Genomic DNA, 22,998 nt, shown 5'->3' on the forward strand with positions numbered 1-22,998 from the left:
CCTGTTCTCGGGTGACAACACTCAGTGCAATGTATGGAGGAGGAGCAGCGTTGTCACCCTAGGACAGGAGTACAGAACTCCTCCCCCCACACCTGTCACATCTCCCCTCCCCCCACACCTGTCACATCTCCCCATCCGGGACAGTCCGATCCCCGGGACTGATGAGGGAAGAAGGGACATTCCCGGAGAAGGAAGTCTGTGCACAGCAGGAGAACCTCCCCGCCCCCCACACCGGAGCCCGGCTAGGGGCGCCATCTCACCCCTTTATTCCAGGTCATATAATAATTACCCCGCTTCTGAGGCTGATATAAGGCACCAAGTAAGTTGAATTACCACCTCAATCATCCCCAGAAGCCGTGTAATTAATGCTAAGCCCGGTACAGCGCTCACCTCACAGCACGGAACCCCGGATTCTCCACAGCCAGCGCATTTCCCCCTCCGCCAATGAAAGCTCCGCTTACTCCTAACTTCAGCCAATCACAGGCCACTGTATATCCAGCCCCGCTTTCGTTTGCGTCAACTAACCCCGCCCCCTTTACGCTGACAAGAAACCTTCCTCACGCATCTAACATCAGCTTCTGCTTATTGGAGGACGTTCACTACATGCCCCGCCCATAGGCCTCACCGCGGCTCTGCCAATCATCAGGGGGGGAATTCCTGATTATACCCCCTCCCACCATCCTACTATTTGCCCAATCACAGGCATCTTGTATAAAAGCCCCTCCCTCTTTTTTATTCCTGTCTGTTTACTGGCCACTGGCTGCAATTGTGGATCCTTATTGGTAATGTCTGGTCACGTGTGAACTCTGTGTACATTGCAGCGGCGGCATTTGCTGCCCCCTGGTGGTTGCTTCCAGGATTTCCTCAGGGGATGCGCATGCGTAGTGTGCCCTGACAGCGCGAGCGCGCGCAGACAACGGGGGTTACACTGGATGCGGCCTCCGGTAACGTTCGGCTGGTGATGGCGGAAGACGAGGACGAGCTGTGCTGGTGTCTGAGGAGAGTCGGGGGAAGCCAGGAGCGGCTAATACTGCCTGAGGGGGAAGAGGTGAGAGGCCTTACTAATCACTGCTGGAGGGTCTTCTGTCCCTCAGGGCAGAGATGGGTGTTCCCTGTATAGTGAGCTGGGGGAATACCGGGGTGTAGGCCTCAACTACTACTGTCTGAGAGACCCCTGTACCCCATCATAGCTCTACTATCCAGGAGCGACTACTACTGTCTGAGAGACCCCCTGTACCTCATCATAGCTCTACTATCCATAATCAACTACTACTGTCTGAGACCCCCCTGTACCCCATCATAGCTCTACTATCCAGGAGTGACTACTACTGTCTGAGAGACCCCCCTGTACCTCATCATAGCTCTACTATCCAGGAGCGACTACTACTGTCTGAGAGACCCCTGTACCCCATCATAGCTCTACTATCCAGAGCGACTACTAATGTCTGAGAGATCCCCCCCCTCCCTCTTTACCTCATCATAGATCTACTATCAGGGAGTGACTACTACTGTCTGAGAGACCCCCCTGTACCTCATCATAGCTCTACTATCCAGGAGCGACTACTACTGTCTGAGAGACCCCTGTACCCCATCATAGCTCTACTATCCAGAGCGACTACTAATGTCTGAGAGATCCCCCCCCTCCCTCTTTACCTCATCATAGATCTACTATCAGGGAGCGACTACTACTGTCTGAGAGACCCCTGTACCTCATCATAGCTCTCCTATCCAGGAGCGACTACTACTGTCTGAGAGACCCCTGTACCTCATCATAGCTCTACTATCCGGGAGCAAATACTACTGTCTGAGGGAAGTTAAACCCTCAGTATATAGGAGCCACTAGTACTGTCTGAGGAACGGATACTATTGGGGGAGCGCGCTGTCAGAGGGGCGCACAGCTAGCGCAGGCTACATCAGAGGAGTGCACGGCAAGGTCCAAGAAGTGCATAGCGAGTGCGCGCTGCGTCAGAGGGGAGCATAGCGAGCGCAGGCTGCATCAGAGTGGAGCATAGCGAGCGCAGGCTGCATCAGAGTGGAGCATAGCGAGCGCAGGCTGCATCAGAGTGGAGCATAGCGAGCGCAGGCTGCATCAGAGTGGAGCATAGCGAGCGCAGGCTGCATCAGAGGGGAGCATAGTGAGCGCAGGCTGCATCAGAGGGGAGCGTACGCTGCATCAGAGGGGTGCACAGTGAGCGCAGGCTGCATCAGAGGGGTGCACAGGAGGAGGGGAGCAATATATTCCAATATACTCTAATACATGGTAATAGGACCTTCTATCTGAGGCTACCTTGTACCCCCCGCTATGTATGAGCGGCTGCTTCTGTCTCAGGCTACCTTGTACCCCCCCCCCCAGTATGTAGGGGCGGCTGCTTCTGTCTGAGGAGTCCTATACTTTATCAATCAGTTTGAATCCGGAGTCACCCACCTTCCATTTCTTCTTTCTGGGTGTCAATGTTCAGTCTTATTTGCAGGTTTTGTTGTGATTGGGCGGGGGTCACCTTATATTCGATCATATTGTCTGAGGAGGACCTGTATCCCCCTTAGTCCTGTCTGATGGGGGGGGGGGGGGAATGAGTCTGTATATAACTGCTCCCCCCCCCCCCCCAATGCTACACAGGAGGGATTGTTAGGGGTGCAGAGGAGTTTGCACTACAATTTACTACCTGCTACCTCATGCAGACCTGAAAAATATTGCATGAGGGGGTGTAAGGTGAGTATGGACTAAATGTTGGGTCTGTACCCCATTATGACCCCCATTACATATATCCATATACCTCCATAAACATGTGGGGGGGGGGGGCACCGCTCTATTCCCCTCTACAGCGCTTCTCCAATGTTCCTCCTGTTGCAGGTGCCGAAAAAAATAAGTGTTTCCGGCTATTGGGGATCATGCATTCTTCGGAGCAGTGCCGGTTCTAGCGGTCGGTTCATGCGTTCTTCTGCGGAGCGGTTCTAGCGGTCGGTTCATGCGTTCTTCTGCGGAGCGGTTCTAGCGGTCGGTTCATGCGTTCTTCTGCGGAGCGGTTCTAGCGGTCGGTTCATGCGTTCTTCTGCGGAGCGCTTCTAGCGGTCGGTTCATGCGTTCTTCTGCGGAGCGCTTCTAGCGGTCGGTTCATGCGTTCTTCTGCGGTGCAGTGCCCGGTTCTAGCGGTCAGTTCATGCGTTCTTCTGCGGAGCGGTTCTAGCGGTCGGTTCATGCGTTCCTCTGCGGAGCAGTGCCGGTTCTAGCGGTCGGTTCATGCGTTCTTCTGCGGAGCAGTGCCGGTTCTAGCGATCAGTTCATGCGTTATTCTGCGGAGCAGTGCCGGTTCTAGCGCTCAGTTCATGCGTTCTTCTGCGGTGCAGTGCCGGTTCTAGCGGTCGGTTCATGCGTTCTTCTGCGGTGCAGTGCCGGTTCTAGCGGTCGGTTCATGCATTCTTCTGCGGTTCTAGCACTCAGTTGCCATTGTGGCATTCTCTCTCTGTGCCGGCCGATCTTTAGAATTAAAGACATTCTGTGAAAATGTATCTTTTATTAATCAGGGGTAATTTATTACTTTTTTTGATTTGTGATTTGTTTATTTTGTTGCCCAACAGGTGACTGTGGGAAGAGGGATTGGTGTCACCTACCAGCTGGTCTCTACGGCGTGCCCTCTAATGATTTCCCGCACACACTGCATCTTCCGACAGGACGCACAGGGCCAGTGGACGGCCACCGATAACAGTGTAAGTCTTCCTAGGTTTCACGTCACACAGCCGGTCACATCACCAACAGCTTCTGTGAGTTTCCAGTCTTCTCCTTCCACATCCATAGATCAGTCCTATTACTTCACATCCACAGATCAGTCCTATTACTTCACATCCACAGATCAGTCCTATCACCTCTCACTTCACATCCACAGATCAGTCCTATTACTTCACATCCATAGATCAGTCCTATTACTTCACATCCACAGATCAGTCCTATCACCTCTCACTTCACATCCCCAGATCAGTCCTATCACCTCTCACTTCACATCCCCAGATCAGTCCTATCACCTCTCACTTCACATCCACAGATCAGTCCTATCACCTCTCACTTCACATCCCCAGATCAGTCCTATCACCTCTCACTTCACATCCCCAGATCAGTCCTATCACCTCTCACTTCACATCCACAGATCAGTCCTATCACCTCTCACTTCACATCCATAGATCAGTCCTATCACTTCTCACTTCACATCCTCGGATCGGTCCTATTGCTTTACATCCCCGGATCGGTCCTATTGCTTTACATCCCCGGATCGGTCCTATTGCTTTACATCCCCGGATCGGTCCTATTGCTTTACATCCCCGGATCGGTCCTATTGCTTCACATCCCCGGATCGGTCCTATTGCTTCACATCCCCGGATCGGTCCTATTACGTCTCATGACACATCCATACTTCGATTAAAAAAAAACAGTGAGGAGTGTAAAATGCCATCCACCCCCCCCCCCCCCCCCCACACACACACACACACACACACACACACACACACACACACACACACACACACACACACTTTCCTCCATATTTTTTTTTTTTTTTTTTTTTTTATCTATCTATATTTTTTTTTTTTTTTTTGTGACTGTTTTCTTTTGATCAAATTGCAGAGTTTGAATGGAGTGTGGGTGAACAAAGAGAAACTGGATCCAAACAAACCTTACACGCTGACCAAAGACTCCTTTGTCCAGTTCGGAGTTCCTCTTCCAAACACGGACAAACCAGAGTTTGAGTATGAACTGGTCCAGGAGAACCTGGAGAAAATCCGACCATTTCTGGTCAACAAGAGTAAACCTCAGCGAAACAAGCGCAAACTGAACTGTGAAGATTCCGAGACCCCTGGAACGGAGGTTGGTACCTCCGGTATGTCCAGAGCAAAGCTTCCACGAAGGGAGGAACCGCTTGCAAAATTGCCAAAGCCTGGCCTGTCCAAACAGCCGACAATACCCGCCGAGCAGCCGGAATCGGACTTGGACATCATGGCAGCTACCCAGCAGCAGTGCATGAACACTTTGCAGCTGTCCAGGATGAGAGAGTCTATAGCGGAGCTACGCAGCCTCAACTCTCAGGTCCAGGAAAAACACAAAGACATGCGAAACCTGAAAGATCCACAGCAGAGCCCGTCAGAGGAGACCCCTTGTCTGCTGAAATGCAGGCAGGAGCTTAACGATCTTCAGAAACAGATGGTCATCAAGAGAAAAGAACATCTGCAGAGGGTCGATGAGGTGCAGAGGATGCAAGAGGAGCAGCAGAGCAAAGTAAGAATATATATAGTAGCCAAGCGTTGAATGAGAAAAAATAATTTGATTCCCCCTATCCATGCTAACAATGTGGATGGAGGAATCTCCACTGGTGGCTATTGTGGAGCCGTGGCTGCTTTAAATACAATAGCGTTGCCAAACAATAACTGCACCTGATAGGTTGCAGTTACTGTTTGTCATTGGCGATTTCTTTTTCTTTGGTTGGGGGTGGGGCTTGCAGGGCCACACACAGCTTGAATTTTGGTCAGTTCAGCAGGAATCAGAAAACATTTGAGCTTTCTTTCTATGGCCCAAGCCAGGGATACTGAACTAGTCTCTGTGACGGTGGTGGGTATCAGACCCCTGGCCTTCTCATCCAACTCGTGACCAAAGACCAAGCAACCTCACACCCTACCGTCACTTGCGTAGCAATGCCACTCTCAGCTGCGCCCGGCACAAAGATTTTCCAGCTTGCGGGACCACAATCTAGATGCCAGCAGACTGAGAGCGATTGTCACCGGGTTAAACGATTAACCCTTTCTCTGCCACCACCGCTACGTTTGAATGAGCCCAGCGGACGCTCGTGATTTTACAAATATCAATTATGACTTTAGAATAACCGTCTGTAACACACACTGTCACCTCAGACCAGAATGTTTCAGATAGGTTAGCCTAAACGGTAGCGCGCTTTCAGGAGGCAGGTTCTTTTGGGTCAGTTTGCGTTTAACAGCTTAGTGACAAAGTTAACACTTTTCAAAATAAGGTTTAATTATAAGAAAGGTAAAAACTGGTGCGAATAAAAATATTTACAGAAAAATTGGTTACAAAGAAATAGAGACACAATACAGCAATTTAGAAATATGGAGATAAAGGGTGAAAATACTTGCATTAAAACGGTCCTGGTATTACATTAGTTTCAGAAGCTGAACATGATCGGTCCTCCAGCGTGGTGTTTCCGCTTTGATGGTAGGATGAGAACTGAGCTCTCGATCAGTTCCTGCCCTTTTTCACTGACCCCCCAGGGGGTGTCACCAGAAGTACTTGGCCAATAGGCTCTGAGTCTATAAACTGCTAAGGGACCTCCTGGTTTGACAGATTATTAAAAGCACTCATATCTTGACATATGTAACGGTTACATGCTTGAAACCGATATTTTATGGTCCGGTTTTGAAAGGCCTATCTTTAGACACTAAACATGGGTTATCTCGGAAAGACCTGTAAGGCATCTAAACGCTAGCTTGTCTTTCCTAGGCATGAAGGTGTTTAAGTTTGATCTTAATTTGATCGGTATTTTATCTGGCATTCAAATATATATTTTCTAGAGACCTATCTTGCTTGTGTATGAAATTATGAAGTTTGTGGTTACTGTGTCCTAGACCTAGGAGCCATATGCTGTGTTCAGATTACCAATTAACTCTAAGGACGAGGAGCCGGAATGGCTGGGCGGTAGCTGCTGACTTTTAATATTAGGACGCTTACCTGTCCTGGAGTCCTGCGATGTCGGCACCGCAGCAAATGTTTCCATCGGCTGTCGGGTGCTGCTGCCGCCATTACCAGTGAGGGAACCTGGCAATGAAGCCTTGAGGCTTCAAGGGCAGGTCCATACTGCGCATGCGCGAAGCACGCTGCACATTCGGCGGCAGGGGGAAGGAGCAGGGGGCCAAACTTCTGAGAAGTGGGGAAGGGAAAAACAGGTACCTGTTCCCCCCCCCCTCCCCCCTGAAAGGTGCCAAATGTGGCACCGGAGGTTGGGAGGGACCAAATGAGCAGAAGTTCCACTTTTGGGTGGAACTCCGCTTTAACAACATGTGGTACAATGAAGGTTTAATAACCCTGCCTTGTAAGTGGAGGCATGTAACTGCAGCTGGAGCAGCTTAGAGAGGATGGTTCGTAGGAAATGTTAGAGCGAGAAATTGTATGTGTTTGGTATTACTCCCTATTCCGCTACACCTAGGCAAAACCAAGTATTTAACCAGTGGGTAAATGCCCGCTTACATGATTGTCAGTGGAAATGGGCCCTCTTACACTGGTGGTCCGGGGAGAAGGCCCTTCTTATACTAAGGTCGGGGCAGAAGGACCCCGTCTATTTGTAGTCAGTAGAGAAGGACACTATATTGATGGTCTGGGGAGAAGGACCCTCTTATATTGATGGTCTGGGGACTCCCTTATATTGGTGCTTAATGGAGAAGGGACCCCTTACACTGGTAGCCAGTGGAGAAGGACTCTTATATTGGTGAAGGGCCGCTTTACATTGGTGGTCTTCTGAGAAGGGTCCCCTTACATTGGTGAATCAAAAACGAATCTGCGTCAGAATAATACTCAAACAGCTGCTGAAGACCGTGTTCATGATGCAAAAATTAGTGCAGTGCTGTGAAAAAATTGTCCAATATCATATGTAAAAGTCCCAAAACCCAGAGAAATTGATGGTCCCGCAACCGTAGTAATAGGTAGGAGATCCTGATGTAAGCCCAGTGATCGGGATTAGATTGATCAATTATCGGAAGGCCGATATTCACTTTTTTTAAGTATCTACATCGGCCACAAACTTGCCGATATTGCTTCAAGTGGTTGTACCAGAGTGATGCCTGCAGCTACAGAAATCGCCCTGTACTGTTTTTTTTTTTTTTTTTTTTTTTAGAGCGGACGGTCGGCTTTCTTGTAATAACCAATCAACCGATGTTGCTAAGCAGCCGGTCGGCTGTATTACAAGCAGCAGGAGTGGACATCCCCTCCCGCCGCTCTGCCCGGGTTTCCCCATCCCACCAGGAGGCCCGAACGACCAGCCGGCACGTACGTCGGCTGGCCGAAGACCCGAACAATTTGCTTTAAATGGCTTTCTGATGTAGTAATCTGGAGGCGATGTTGTGACATCACTCCGGCTACTGGAGCCTTGAAGGCGCCAGATTAAAAAAAAAAAAAAAAAATACAGTATTCAAAACAGCCAAACTTGAATGCTTTTAAGTGCAGAGGATGATTTTGAGGCCCCCCCCCCCCCCCCACTGCTTTGCGTGACTATCCGGAGGGTGACCCGAGCGACCAACTGATGCATCTGCCTGCTGACCGGACACCCAAATAAAGCCAGGATTGGCTTTAATCAGCTCTCCGCTATGTTAACCCGACTAATGCTGATATGACATCACTTACGCTTTACAGCACCATTTTCAAAAAAATCATAAGCATTCAAAAAACACAGATCTTGGTGTTTATAAAGCTTTTAAAAAGGGCAGGGAAGGGATTTGGAGGTCTTCTAGACCCCAGATCCTTCTATAAAGAGTACCTGTCACTGCCTATTACTGTCACAAGGGATGTTTACATTCATTGTGACAATCATTTAAAGTGATCAAAAATAAAAAAGGACAGTGTGAAAAAAATAAAAAAAACGTAAAACCCAATATCTACCATCTGCCTGAAGGGTGGCCGGAAATTCAGTATCGGCCCTGCAAAAACGATATCGGTCGATTCCCTACCCAGTGACACCTCTCACACCCAAGTCCTTCTTAGCAGATCTTGTGTAACCTCCTGTTAGAGTGGTCAACAAATGCCTGTGTGTATACTGGCTAACCAATCACAGTGGTAAAAGAAGGTCAACGTCAAAAAAAAAAACGGAGTTCTCATTCTCTCTCATACTCTGATCTCAGCTACAGCTTCTGTTCCCAGCTCTGTCTGCAGCCGATCAGTGAACTAATATTGTTCCTCTGGTGATTTCATAGAGCCATGAAACCTAAAGGATTTTTAATACAGAAATGTTGGTTTAGTGAAAAGTCTGTCCATGTACAGTATAGGATGCACTCCATACTTGGTCGGGCTCCTTTTGCATGAAATATTGCATCAATGCGGCGTGGCATGGAGGCGATCAGCCTGTGGCACTGCTGAGGTGTTATGGAAGTCCAGGTTGCTTTGATAGAGACCTTCAGCTCATCTGCATTGTTGGGTCTGGTGTCTCCCATCTTCCTCTTGACAACACCCCACAGATTCTCTATGGGGTTTAGGTCAGGCGAGTTTGCTGGCCAATCAAGCACAGTGATACCATGATCACGTGACCAGGTATTGGTAGTTTTGGCAGTGTGGGCGGTGCCAAGTCTGCTGGAAAATGAAATCAGCATCTCCATAAAGCTGGTCAGCAGAGGGAAGCATGAAGTTCTCTAGAAGTTCCTGGTAGAGGGCTGCGCTGACTTTGGACGGTGGACCAACACCAGCAGATGACATGGCTCCCCAAATCATCGCTTACTGTGGAAAATTTTGCATATCATTTGGAAATCAAGGTCCCAGAGTCTGGAGGAGGAGTGGAGAGGCACAGAATCCAAGTTGCATGAGGTCCAGAGTGAAGTTTTTACAGTCGGTGATGATTTGGGGAGCCGTGTCATCTGCTGGTGTTGGTTGGTCCACCAAAAGTCAGTGCAGCCCTCTACCAGGAAATTACTAAAATAAATTATCTTTTTGATGTATTCTAATTTTATGAAATGCACCGGTCTAATCAGATTAATCTTCAGCTTTAACCCTTTTACTGCCAGGTCTGTACGTTGTAGAAGAGAACCTGTACCCAAAAAAATCATCACAGTGGGGACTTTGTCCCCCTATGTCAGTGGTTCTCAACTCCGGGCCTCTGGACCCACTAACAGGCCAGGTTTGCAAGATAACTGAAATACATCACAGGTGATATATTTTGCTGCTCAGTGATTGCAGTATTCTAGTCTGCATCTCCCCAAGATGATACTTTAATGAGGAGTTCCACCTAAAACACAAAAAAATACATAAAAATACCCCCGGGACAGTCAGGGCTAGTACATTCCACAATGAATAGCCTCTGAACTGTTCCGGGTTGCACTTACCTGCAAGAAGAAATACTTACCTTCAAAATGTCTTCTCCAGCGCTGCCATCTCAGGTGTGGGCAGCTTGAAGCCAGCGCGTCCTCTTCAGTCCCACGATGCACTGCACCGGCCCCGCCGTCACTTCTGGGGCTGCAGCGTCATCCCTGCACAGGTTCTGGGCATGCCCAGAAGCTGTTTAGGAAGGTATGACTGCGCCTGCACCGGAACTGACGTCGGGGCCGGTCCAGGCGCATTGATTCCTGGGAGCGATGACGTTCAGCTCCCAGGAATCATTGCAAGCCAGGAAGTGACGAAGGGCCGCGGCCGCAGAGGGGGGGGGAAGAGGAAGTAAGGTAAGTATATTTTCTTCTAAAACGAGGTAAGTAAAAAAAAAAAAAAAAAAAAAATTGCGATTATCCATTTGTTTTTCAGGTGACCCGGAGCAAGAAGATGGGCCGAAGTAAAATCTTAGGGTGGAACTCCGCTTTAAATCTGGCCTGTTAGTGGGTCCTGAGGACCGGAGTTAAGAGCCACTGCCCTATGTGATGGGAACATCTTTTTTTTTTTTTTTTTTTTTTTTTTTTTTTTTTTTTTTTTTAGAAATTGTAAAGCAAAGACGCCCAAGCACATAAAATACCCCCCCCCCCCCAATAAAACAAAAATCTGAGACCCCCTCACCCCCATACAATATACACACATGAACGAACGTAAACCCACACATCAGGGGCACCTATGCAGGAAAACCTTGATTGCAATACACATGTTACATATCGCTACACATGCTGGAGTGAGAGCAATCATTTTAGCACCAGAGCTCCTGCATAGCTCTAAACTGATGCCCTGTAGGGACTTTTGAAGTGTTGCCTATGAAAAATATAGGGTACTGAGGTTTTGTCGCCATTGCATGGGTGCATGCAAGTTTAAGGTTTGACATGTTGGGAATCTTATTTACTCAGCGCAACTAGGGATGCACCGATCGGATATCGGCGCAGATACTGCCACTATAGCTGGATCGGGGGATCGGTAAAATTAACCGATCCACGGGCCGAACCGGTTTTGCTGAGTCCCAGCTGAGCCGTCGCTTACTTGCATGGAGCCGCCGATCCACGGGCCGATCTGGTTTTGCTGAGTCCCGGCTCAGCCGTCCCTTACTTGGTGCAGTAGTATGGGATGGGAGCCGCTACTTCCTGTATAGGTCCGGCTCACAGGTGAAGTGATATCAGATGCACTCCGCCTGTGAGTGGAGGAGCCATACACATGAAGCAGTGGCTTTGCTCTGTACTGCAGCCGCATGCGTATTGTGTATGTGTGTAGTTCCAGATCGGTACCGGCAGATACACAATGCCAGGTATCGGTATCTGGACAAGAAAAGTCGGATCAGTGCACCCCCTAAGCACAACCTTATTGAACCCAGCTGGTCAGTGTAGTAGTCAGACAGCTGGCTTCTTCAAGGGGGGGGGGGGGGGTGGCAGCCTGCAGTTGTCTCTCAGGAAAAGCACAGGAGTATTTTTTGATGTTGTAATCGCAAATTCTTTGTCTTGTAGAACTCATCCACCGAGTCAAAGGCCGCCGAAGAGGTGCATCTGAAGGAGCAGCTCAGCCAACTTCTGCAAGAGGTAGAGTCTTGTATGGCCATTCTCTGTCTAATCAGGGGGCCATTCACATCAAGGTATCGCAGTAACACATTATATACATGTTGGGTGTGTTGCAGTGACATTCACTTTGAATGGCAACCCAGTGTTCCACAACACACCCGCACTTCAATATACAATTTGCATTGCACTGCAAATAAATTGCAGCCCTGCTCTGGTTTTGAATAGGCAGCCTTAGGCCTGTTTCATACATGCTTCAGCTTCTAGAAGAGCACTGTGAATGGCAAGCTTTATTGAAGCTTTTAAAGTACAATTCAGCTCCAGTTTTGCAACTGCTGAATACAGATCCTAATGGGAGTGCTGATTGCAGCATTAAACAAGCTGATAGCAGGCTTCAAAACTTCTTGAAGCTTGTTGAAAGCCTGCTAGCAGCATGTTTAGCCACTTCCTGACCAGGACATTTTTTGCGATTCGGCCTTGTGATACTTAAACTGACAATTGCGCAGTCATGCGACGCTGTACCCAAATAAAATTGATGTCCTTTTTTTTTTTTTTTTCCCCCCTACAAATAGAGCTTTCTTTTGGTGGTACTTGGATCACCTTTTTGTGTTTTTGTTTGCGCTATTAACAAAAAGACCGACAATTGTGAAAAAATAAAAACAATATTTTTTACTTTCTGCTATAAAACATCCAATAAAAAAATGTAATAAATCAAATTTCTTCATTAACCACTTTACCCCGCTCACATTGCTGCTACTGCGGCAATGTGGCTCGTTATCGTCCGGCGACGTAGACCTACGTCACTGGACTCCTCTCCTTGTGGGCGGCGTGCGCGCCGCTGGAGGCTCGCTCCCACTGTATTCAGTCACAGCGGGAGTCGGGCCAAGGGAGGAGCGGCGGTGATCACCGCTGCTCTTCCCCGATCGTCGGGGAATCGAGTCTGGAGATCCGTCTGTGTAAACAAAGCGGGCGGATCTCCTAAGTGACAGTGACAGATTGCAGGGTTCAACATAGCTGAACATCCGATCTGTCCCTGTGTCACTCAGTCACCTCCCCCCACACACGTCAGTAAGCACCAGGCATACATTAACCCCTCCCTCTCCAATAAAAATTAACCCCTTCCCTGCCAGTGTCATTTTTACAGTAACAGTGCATATGTATAGCACTGATTACTGCAGTAATGTCACTGGTACCCCCAAAAGTGTCAAAAATGTCAGTCAAGGGTCCAATCTGTCTGCCGCAATGTCGCAGTCCCGCAAAAAAAATTGTAGATCGCCGCCAATACTCGTTTAAAAAAAAAAAAAAACACACTTTTGCGCAAACCAACCAAAATACGTTTATTGCGATTTTTTTTTTTTTTTTTTTTTTTTTTGGGGGGGGGGGGGGAAATTTCATGTGAAAAATATTTTTTCAAAATTGTCGCTCTTTTTTTGTTTATAGCGCAAAAAGTAAAAATCGCACAGGTGTTTGAATACCACCAAAAGAAAGCTGTGTTTGTGGGGGAAAAAAAGGACGTAAATTTCGCTTGGGTACGGCGTTGCATGACCGCACAATTGTCAGTTAGTCGCACAGTGCAGAATCCCAAAAAGTGGCCTGGACATAAGACCGCAAAATCCTCCGGTGGTAAAGTGGTTAATTTAGGCCAATATATGTATTCTGCTTCATGTTTTTGGTAAAAAAAAAATCCCAATAAGTGTATATTGATTGTACACGCTATAATTTTTGCGCAAACCAAACTGTGGGATACTTTTCTTCTTCTTTCTTCTTTTTTTTTTTTTTTTTTCTAGTAATAATGGCGATCCATATAATGGGACTGCGATTGTGGCAGACACCTAACTGACGCTTTTTTTGGGTTACTACAGTGATCAGTGCTAAAACTATGCTCTTTCACTGTACTAATGACACTGGCAGGAAAGGGGTTAACGGGCTATCAACGGGTTAAATGTGTGCCTAGGGAGTGTTTACTAACTGTGGGGGAGGTGCTCTTACTGCTTGAAGACATGGATCGGTGTTCCTGCTACACAGGATCTATGTCATCTGTAATTGCAGAATGACAGTTTGCCTTGTTTACATAGACAGACGGTCATTCTGCCAGAGTACCGAACGATTGGCGGGTCCTGGCGGACATCGGGTGAAATCACAGCAGGAGAGAGCCACCGGCGGTGCGCACTCACACCCTGAACCCGGAAGTGCAGGATCATGTGTATGTGTGTTGACAACAGCTGCCCGTCCTTCTCTCTCAGCACGGAGCGATTGCGAGTGGCTGGCGGCAATCGCGGCCGCCGGCATCCCCGCTGGCGAGTGGGGGCGGGAGCGCGGCGGCAAGCGCTCGCCTTCCTAGCACCAGGCGCGCGACTGACTTATACCTACGTCGGTTCACGCAGGAGGGGCTGCCTGCCGCAGTATAACTGTGGCGGGCGGCCCGTAACTGGTTAAGAAAACAGTATTTGGGATCTGTGGGCTGCCATGGCTGATCTTTGCTGAAAATGCCATTTACTTGGCTGTCATGTGTGTGCTTTGGCCTAGTGGTTGAACGAAAAAAAAAAAAAAAAAGACTAGTCATGAACTGCCTTAGCTCTAATATAGAAAGATTTCAGCAAGACTACACAGTAATAAGAGCTAAACAGTTTGGAAGGAGGCATAGGGGTTTGTGTACTAAAACTGGAGAGCGCAAAATCAGGTTCACTTCTGCATAGAAACCAATCAGCTTTCAGGTTTTATTGCCAAGGTGTTAAATTAAACAAGCTGAGGTTAGAAGCTGATTGGCTACTATGCACAGCTGCTCCAGATTCTGAGTACTCCAGTTATAGGGTAAATATACCCCATTGGCTTAATGTAACCCAAGCCCTCTGATATTTTCCCAGCATTCCCTGCTCATGGAAGAGCTGAATCGCCACCACTGGGATTTCGAGCAGATTATTCAGGATAAGAACCGAGAACTGCAGGAGACAAAGGTGACACCGTGATGTACACAAACTTTGTATTTCTTATAAACTTTTTCCTGTCAGTTCATTGGGCAGACCTGGGACATGAAAGAAAGGGGAGAGCCCTTCAAATTTACAGTATGCTGTACATAGTAGGGATTGACCAATATTGTTTTTTCATTGCCGATACCGATTTTTTTGGTCATTGCGTATCTGTATCGGCCCAGATGGGCCGATATTTTCGTACATTTTTTTTTTTTTTTTTTACTTGACAGGTACTCTTGTGGAGGGATCTGGGGGTCTAAAAGACCCCAAACCCCTCCTCTGCACTGTGTGGCTGTTTTTGAATGCTGTTTTTTTTTTTTTAATCTGGCGCCGAGTACCCGGAAGTGATTTCATGACATTACTTCCGGGTTTTTGCATGGAGACCCGATCGGAGCCGAATGCGATCTTCGGCGGCCATGCAGGCTGGTTGCCCGTTCTCCTGGTGGGACGGGAGACCCGGGCGAGCCGCGGAAGGCGGCGGGGGGACGTGTCCCCCTACCGCTCCACGTCCCCCTACCGCTCCTTGTAATGACAGCCAAGTGGCTTCTCAGCCGCATCGGTTGTCATTACAAGACAGCCGACCGTCGACTATGGATGCCGGTACCAGGGTGATACCTCTAGCTGCAGGCATCACTCCATTACAAGCACTTTTTTCCAAAATATCGGCCACCTTGATGGCCGATTCCGTGATATTGGGGAAAGTGCATATCGGCCCTCGATATATCGGCTTTGATTGGTCGATCTCTAGTACATAGTTTCCCGAAAACATCTCTGCACCCTGCCTCAGTGCGGCTCTTGAGCACTCAGCCCTGATGCAGGCAGAGACAACAAACAAAATGGCCACTGCCCCCACCTTTTTACTGGCCTTCATAGCAAAGAACACATGGAAGGGCTCCACACATGAAACAAACAAAGGTAAAATTCCCAGTTCAATCTGCTAGCCAGTCTGCTTACCAACCAAATTAACCTGTCTAACAGTTTGCGTCAAAACAGGGGTTTAGTTAACGAAACCCCTGTTTTGACGCAAACTGTTAGACAGGTTAATTTGGTTGGTAAGCAGACTGGCTAGCAGATTGAACTGGGAATTTTACGTTTGTTTGTTTCCTGATGCAGGCAGAGGGCTGACTTTTTTTGGGAGAAGCTATGGGACTATTAAAATGCCTTGATGGGTAGGTGTTAGTCTGGAGAAGTGGATGTTCCTAGGAAAGCTTTTTTATGCATGATGACGTCCACATGTGATGTTGAGCCTCCATGATTGTAAGAAATGAAATCCAATGAATGAAAGGGGCGGGGACAGTCATACTGGGGAGAAAAGAGCTAGATGATGCCAGACTTCCCCCCCCCCCCAGACAGGAAACGAGGCAGCGTCTATATCAGTGATTCTCAACTTCTGTCCTTGGGAACCACTAACAGGCCAGATTTTAAGTATTACCTTGGGGAGATGCAGACTAGAATACTGGAATTGCTGAGCATCAAATGATATCACCTGGGATGTATTTTAGTTATCTTGCAGACCTGGCCTGTTAGTGGGTCCTGAGGACAAGGAGTTGAGAACCACTGCTCTATCTGACTTGCTGCAGCTTCTAATGAACATTGTGAAAAGCTCACAGTGTGTAGGAAATCAGAGTAAACCACTTCAGTACAGGAGAGGAGGGTGGTGTTCAGTTGTCAGTATCCCAAGTGATAGAACAGAAACCTATAGATCTTTGCTGTAAACTAACACAGGAAGGGCTCCAGCTTTAAAAATATTGTGGTAGATTTTAGGGCAAGCAGAGGATTCTGGGATTGGTGCTCGGTTTGTGACCACTGTCATGGATCTCTCTTACAGAAGGAAAAGGAGAAGGTGGAGGCTCAGAAGGAGGAAGTTCTCAATCACATGAACGACGTCTTGGACAATGAACTGCAGTGCATCATCTGTTCTGAGAATTTCATAGAGGTGAGCCTGTTTCTGCGGTATACGCTATTAGCACTTTTCCACTGCGAAAGTACAGCCTCGGCTCCACTTGGCACTGCGTGGTACGAGTCGGCACGTTTCAGCACTGTATAAGCTCTACTCAGCTCGGTTTGCTTTTCCACTAAAGTAGTAAGTGGGTGGGATTACAACGATTCTCTGACCAATCAGTGGCTAGTAGTGACAAACAGTCAAGGCTGCATGCAAAGGATTGTGGGATATGGTACAGGTATGGCCCGCTTGGAACCCCAACCGAGGTGGTAGTGTTAAGCGAGCCGTACCGAGCCGTACCATGTTGTGGAAAATCGCTGCTGTACCAAACCGAACCGTTTCTAACACCTACCATGTGGTACCATGCAGTGGAAAAGCGCCAAACCGAGCCGTACCATGCAGTGGAAAAGCGCCTTATATGGTTAATAATCTGGGAACCCCTCATCACACCTATATGGTGATATTGGATATCCCATTCCTAAACCGTGGCCATTAATATGGAGCTGCGTCTCCTCTGTTTGCGGCTGTACCATCCTCCCCTTTTTTTTTTTTTTTCTGGGAAGGCTTCCACAAAACTTTGGAGGGTGTCTGTGGGAATTTTACCCGCTTGTGAGGTCAGGTACTGATGTTGGGTGAAGGAAAAACATGGATCAGGCGCATCTGCTGCACAGTGTGATGGAAAAAGTCCCAACATGTAGGGCTGCCATGAGATGAACCAATAAGCCAGAGGTTCCAACAGGGCTGAGAATAAACAGAGCGAAGAGGCGCCTCTAAGTGTAGACTTTCGGTACTTTTATTAAGGTGTAATAAAACACTCGCATCGGTTCAGGATTGATAGGTAGGCACCCCCTGGGTGTATCCAAGGTGGGGGTGTACATCATCTTTTGGATGCCGCCATTGGAAGAGATGCATTCCCTCTTCACTGTAAACCGTCAATTAATTGAATAAATAAAATGATGAATAAAAAATAAAAACTGATGTTGAGTGAGAAGACCCGGGTCACTATCTGTGTTCCAATTCATCCCAAAGATGTTCAGTAGGGTTGAGGCCGGGACTCTTCTCTACACAAAACTGGTCACACCATGTCTTCATGGAGCTGGTCAGGAGTCATGGCAATAGGTGATGTCTAATATTGCAGCTCTTAAATGTATTGCCAACTCTGCTGTGGAGCCATAGAGCATCGGTTAAGCATCACAAGTTTGTGTATATTCCTTTACAGACCTATTAGAAGGTAAAGCTGTTCCTGTATATGCATTTCGGCTCTTAGCATCTAGAGCAGGGTTCCTCAAAGTGAAAAATTTTGAGTCCTCCCCCCCCCCCCCCACCTCAATCAAAGATCAATGGGACTATCCAAGGGGCAATAACGGCCTAGCGGTCTTAGTAAATGCCTAGGGTTGATAGCTGGTTCATTGCAGTCAATTAATCTTTTGGGGTCTTTCTAGAACTCTGGTTCTGAAAGTAAAATGGCTGGCGGCAAGACATTGTTACTCAAGGTTGGTTGGTCAGCTGTCAGGGAGAGTGGTCTTGAGTTGTCTTGGTCATCCATGTTGTTACTGGTTTTGTTTACCAGCATGTTGTGCATCTGTGACCTTAACTACTCCCCCCCCCCCCCCCCCACCTCCTGCGAAAGATATATGTACATGTTCACTTCCGGTACTGGATGCACTCAACATTCCCAACCTCAAACTCTGTTGGAGAGCCAATGCATACACCCACTTTAAACGACTGTTGGAGGGTCAATGCGTACTTTAGACCAGCGGTCCCAAACCTTTTTGGCAATAGGGACTGGTTTCATGGAAGAAAACGGGTTGATAGTAGTGTTGTTGGGGGAATGGCTGGTCTTATCACATCCATCATCAATGATTGAAACACATTATTTCTATTATTACATTGTTGTATATAATGAAACCGTTTAACCACTTTACGTCTGCTCACAGTAATACTACTGCGGCAGAGTGGCTCGTTATCGTCTGACGACATAGTATTAACGTCGTCAGACACTCCCCCTTCTGGGCGGCGCTTGCGCGCCGCCGGAGGCTCGCTCCCGCTGTTTTCATTCACAGCGGGAGTCTGGCCAGGGGATCGTCGGGGATCCAGACTCGATCGTCGGGGATCTCCATAGTGACAGGGAGTGACAGATCGGACTGTTCAGCATAGCTGGACATCCGATCTGTCCATGACTCAGTCACCTCCCCCCCTACACGTCAGTAAGCACCAGGCATACATTAACCCCTCCCTCTCCAATAAAATTAACCCCTTCCCTGCCAGTGTCATTTTTACAGTAACAGTGCATATATATATAGCACTGATTACTGCAGTAATGTCACTGGTACCCCCAAAAGTGTCAAAAATGTCAGTCAAGGGTCCGATCTGTCCGCCGCAATGTCGCAGTCCCGCAAAAAAAATCGCAGATCGCCGCCATTACGCGTTAAAAAAAAAACCACCAAAAATGACAGAAATCTTTCCCTTTTGTTAGTAAACGCAATAACTTTTGCGCAAACCAATCAAAATACGCTTATTGCGATTTTTTTTTTTTTTTTACCAAACATATGTAGCAGCAAACAAATTGGCCAAAAATTAAAAAAAAAATTGATTTTTACATTTTTTTTGGGGGGAATTTCATATAAAAAAATGTTAAAAATATTGTTATTTTTTTAAAATAAACGCTCTTTTTTTGTTTATAGCGCAAAAAGTAAAAATCGCACAGGTGATCAAATGCCACCAAAAGAAAGCTCTGTTTGTAGGAAAAAAAGGACGTAAATTTCGTTTGGGTACGGCGTCGCACGACCGCGCAATTGTCAGTTGAAGTCGCACAGCGCCGAATCGCAAAAAGTGGCCTGAACGGAAGACAGCAAAATCCTCCGGTGGTAAAGTGGTTAACTTCCCATAATGCAGAATCAGTGACAGCTCTGAGCTTGTCACTTGCCACCCGATGCAGTGTGTTGCTTTCCACCGTCACTTGCCACTGTGGCCCAGCCACCAGATGCTGCGTGTGGCCCCGCCACCATCGCCTGTGTGTCCCATGGAATTGGCACTGTCCCTCTCTTGAAATCCTGTATCCTCCTGTGTGGTCCCGGGGATCGGCACTGTTAGTCGTTGCCCGCCATTTATTGAGTTAAGTGCTTTCAGGGAAACCTTCGACTCAAGCTCGGCTTGCTTTCCCTGATTGCGTCACTGAGCCGAACATGCGCAGTAGCTGAAGGGATACAGGTAGGCAGTGCAGCTCAGTGTCTGACCGGCTATGGATCGGTACCATTCCACAGCTCGGGGGTTGGGGACTTCTGCTTTAGACAACTGTTGGAGGGCGAATGCCCACAGTACACCCACTCCATGTGTACTGTACACCCACTTTGGACGCCTGTTGGAGAGCCAATGAGTACACACAGTTTAGACTTTCCCTGCCTTTGGACTGGCTAAGTCGAATAAAAACCTCAAACTTGGTCATGCAGCATGGCATGTCACTGATTTAGTTAATTACTTGGGTGTATAAATTTCATCTTAACCTATTGAACTGTTTACAGGGTTCTCACCACATACACACAAAGCTCAATTCACTAAGCTAACACACCAGGACAATGAGACTTATTTTCTAAAAAGTGAGTTATTTTCAGTTCAGTGATTTTTTTTTTTTTTTTTTTTTTTTATAAAAAAAAAAAAACAGTCGCATGGTTGATAAACGGAGCGCCTTAGGCTGGTGTTAAAGGTTTGTGAATTAAGCACAGTGCTTGTTCAGACCTGACATTGTAGACTAGCATCAAGAATGATGAGATACAACACCTCACCATTCCATCATACGCACAAGAAACCATTCCATCATACAAGAAAAATGTCTGCTCTTGCTACTCTTGTGATGTCATATGTTGGCTGCGGCGGGGTCTTCTTAGGTTCCATAATAGGAGTGACATCAGCATGAGCTTACCACCAGAGACCAGCCGGTGTGGGCACATCTGCAATGCTGGATAAGCAGTCCCCCACACCCCGAAATGGTGTCAGCGAGGAACTCGGATGGTGAGTGTATCTTGCTTCACAAAGACTTCGCTGCAAATTGTGTACTGCAGTATCCCATATCAACTGAGGAAAGACAAATTTAGACTGCTCAGAAGGGATGGGTGGTGAAATCCGGTTGCTAGGGGTTACTGCGCACTTTGACATCCTCTGTGTTTTTCTCCAGGCTGTCACTCTCAACTGTGCACACAGCTTCTGTTTCTTCTGCATCCAGTCATGGCGGAAGCGGAAGGAAGAATGCCCCATCTGCCGAACGGAGATAAAGTCCCAGACTCGATCCCTCGTCCTGGACAACTGCATCAACCGAATGGTGGACAAACTGAGCCAGGAGATGAAGGACCGAAGGATGGCTCTGATCCTAGAGCGTAAAGGTGAGAGGTGGGTGACCACTGCATGACAACTATGACCTACTAGATTAACCCCACACCCTGAGCTGCCAATGCCAGTCCAAGAGCTGCTACAAGCGACTCCTCCTCCCCCCCCCCCCCCCCCAGAGCTGCTATAGGCGACCCCCCCACACACACTCTCAGAGCTACTACAGGAAATCCACACTCGCAAACAACCAGAGCTGCTGCAGGCGACCCCCCCCCCCCCCAAACCAAGAGCTGTGACCCCCCCCCCCCCCCACACACACACACAGCTGCTACAGGTGACCGTACCCCCCCCCCCCCCCCCACACACACACACCCAGAGCTGCTGCAGGCGACCCCCCCCCCCCCCCCCACCAAACCAAGAGCGGTGACCCCCCCCCCCCCCCACACACACACTCACAGCTGCTACAGGTGACCGTACCCCCCCCCCCACACACACACACACCCACCCAGAGCTGCTGCAGGCAACCTTCCCCTCCCCCACACACTCACACAAGCCCAGAGTTGCTGCAGGCGATTATCCCCCCCCCCCCGCACTTTCTCAGAGCTACTACAAGCAATCCACACTCGCAGGTGACCTCCACACACACACAGAGCTGCTACAGGTGACCCCCCCCCCCTGAGTAAAGTGTTTCCCTTTTTAATCTGGCCTAAGATGGTTCATTTTTTTTCGTTCAGCTAGGGGGCTGAAAAAAAAAAAAAAAAAGATTCCTATATCCACACAAGCAAGGTAAATGGAGCAATCCCCCCCCCCTCCCCCTCGCCAGAACATCTATAAGCTATACGTTTTACAGTTTGTCCTTTTGACAGAAGTCAATCTGACCAACAAATTCTTTTGAATGGGGGACGTCCACAAACACATCCAGATCTGGCCTGTCCCTGCTGAACAATACCATAAAGAGAGAAAAAAGATGGGGTTTTGAAGGCCCAAATGAGATGATCAAAATATGATGCAACACGGAATTAAAGTTAAAAATACATGTTTATTGATAAATTCTGTTCACATAAAAAAGCATGCATAACCGTGCTATGAAGACATGCATACATATAACATCTACATATAATGAATTTAAAATGAGAACACAAAATGGGTAACCGGATGGTGGGGTCTCAGTCAGAAAAGATGGACATGGTCCCTGTGCAGCCAACGCGTTTCGCTTGACTTCGCTTCTTCAGGGCTTAAGAGACCAGAGAACCAGCTAGTGTTCCCCTAGAGACGTGCGGACTCACAGGACAAACAGGAATTTGATAGGTTCCACTTGTATGGCAGACGTAGACTGTGTGTCGATCTTGTAGTAATAATTTTTGTAGAACATATATGTGCATATAAGATAGGGGTACCTATAGGTGCCTATATATGGTACACGTACTTATTGGGTAATATAGACCCCAATGCACTATTGTGTTGGATGTTCATATACTGCCAAAGAAAAGGGTATATAGCATCCTCCTACTAGGGTATGCGGTGGATGGGCAGGCGCTTATTTGTGTAGTATTCCCAGATGGATAAATGTATTTTCTTCATCATATGGAGAAAGAAACACCAAGGGTATTATACTCAGTAGTAACAAACTTCCTATTTATAGAAGGACCGTCCTAAGTGTCTCCCTCCAAGCGCATATCCTGCTGAACTATGAGCAGCTTTTTAGGCCCCTTTCACACTTGTGCGACTTGTCCTGCGCCTTAGGACTGTAAAGTCACATGACAAGTCGTACTCCATGATTTCCAATGAGTATCGTTCATATCTGTGCGACTTAAAAGTACTCCCTGCACTACTTTGACTGACTTTGATGCGTTTTGAGGTCCACAGACCTCAAGATTACACAGGCTTTGCTTCAAGTCCAGTCAAAACCCGTGCTACTTTTAGGTCGCACAAGTGTGAAAGGGGCCTTACTGTGGAGTAAGAAGATCATAGTAGCTGTTCTCCACTAGGGGGAGCAGTGTGTCCATTCATCCCTCTGCTGTGTCCAATAATACTCAGCTCATCCGTATTCATAGAAACATAGAATGTGTCGGCAGATAAGAACCATTTGGCCCATCTAGTCTGCCCAATATATCTGAATCCTAT

The 22,998-nt window shown here is 47.8% G+C and overlaps 2 protein-coding genes across 3 annotated transcripts in view; one reads left to right on the plus strand and one right to left on the minus strand.

Annotated features, from left to right (window-relative positions):
- Nucleotides 1-502, minus strand: part of NFKBIE (NFKB inhibitor epsilon) — a 59,684-nt gene extending 59,182 nt beyond the window's left edge. The window contains exon 1 of the mRNA XM_082251654.1: nt 391-502. The gene's annotated coding sequence lies outside the window, so the exon portion shown is untranslated. The remainder of the gene's footprint in view (nt 1-390) is intronic.
- Nucleotides 503-921: 419 nt separating this feature from the next.
- RNF8 (ring finger protein 8) overlaps nt 922-22,998 on the plus strand; it is a 25,210-nt gene continuing 3,133 nt past the window's right edge. Inside the window, exons 1-7 of one of the 2 annotated variants that reach the window (XM_082248960.1) lie at nt 922-1,048; nt 3,577-3,705; nt 4,613-5,260; nt 11,596-11,667; nt 14,508-14,597; nt 16,441-16,548; nt 20,726-20,930. In XM_082248960.1, coding sequence (XP_082105086.1) covers nt 962-1,048; nt 3,577-3,705; nt 4,613-5,260; nt 11,596-11,667; nt 14,508-14,597; nt 16,441-16,548; nt 20,726-20,930 — 1,339 coding nt within the window. In that variant the 5' untranslated portion in view covers nt 922-961. Of the gene's footprint in view, nt 1,049-3,576; nt 3,706-4,612; nt 5,261-11,595; nt 11,668-14,507; nt 14,598-16,440; nt 16,549-20,725; nt 20,938-22,998 lie in introns of both variants that reach the window. The other variant, XM_082248961.1, reaches the window with a different exon arrangement.

This window comes from Pelophylax lessonae (assembly GCF_965119305.1).
Source record: "Pelophylax lessonae genome assembly, chromosome: 3".
Taxonomy (NCBI): Eukaryota; Metazoa; Chordata; class Amphibia; order Anura; family Ranidae; genus Pelophylax; species Pelophylax lessonae.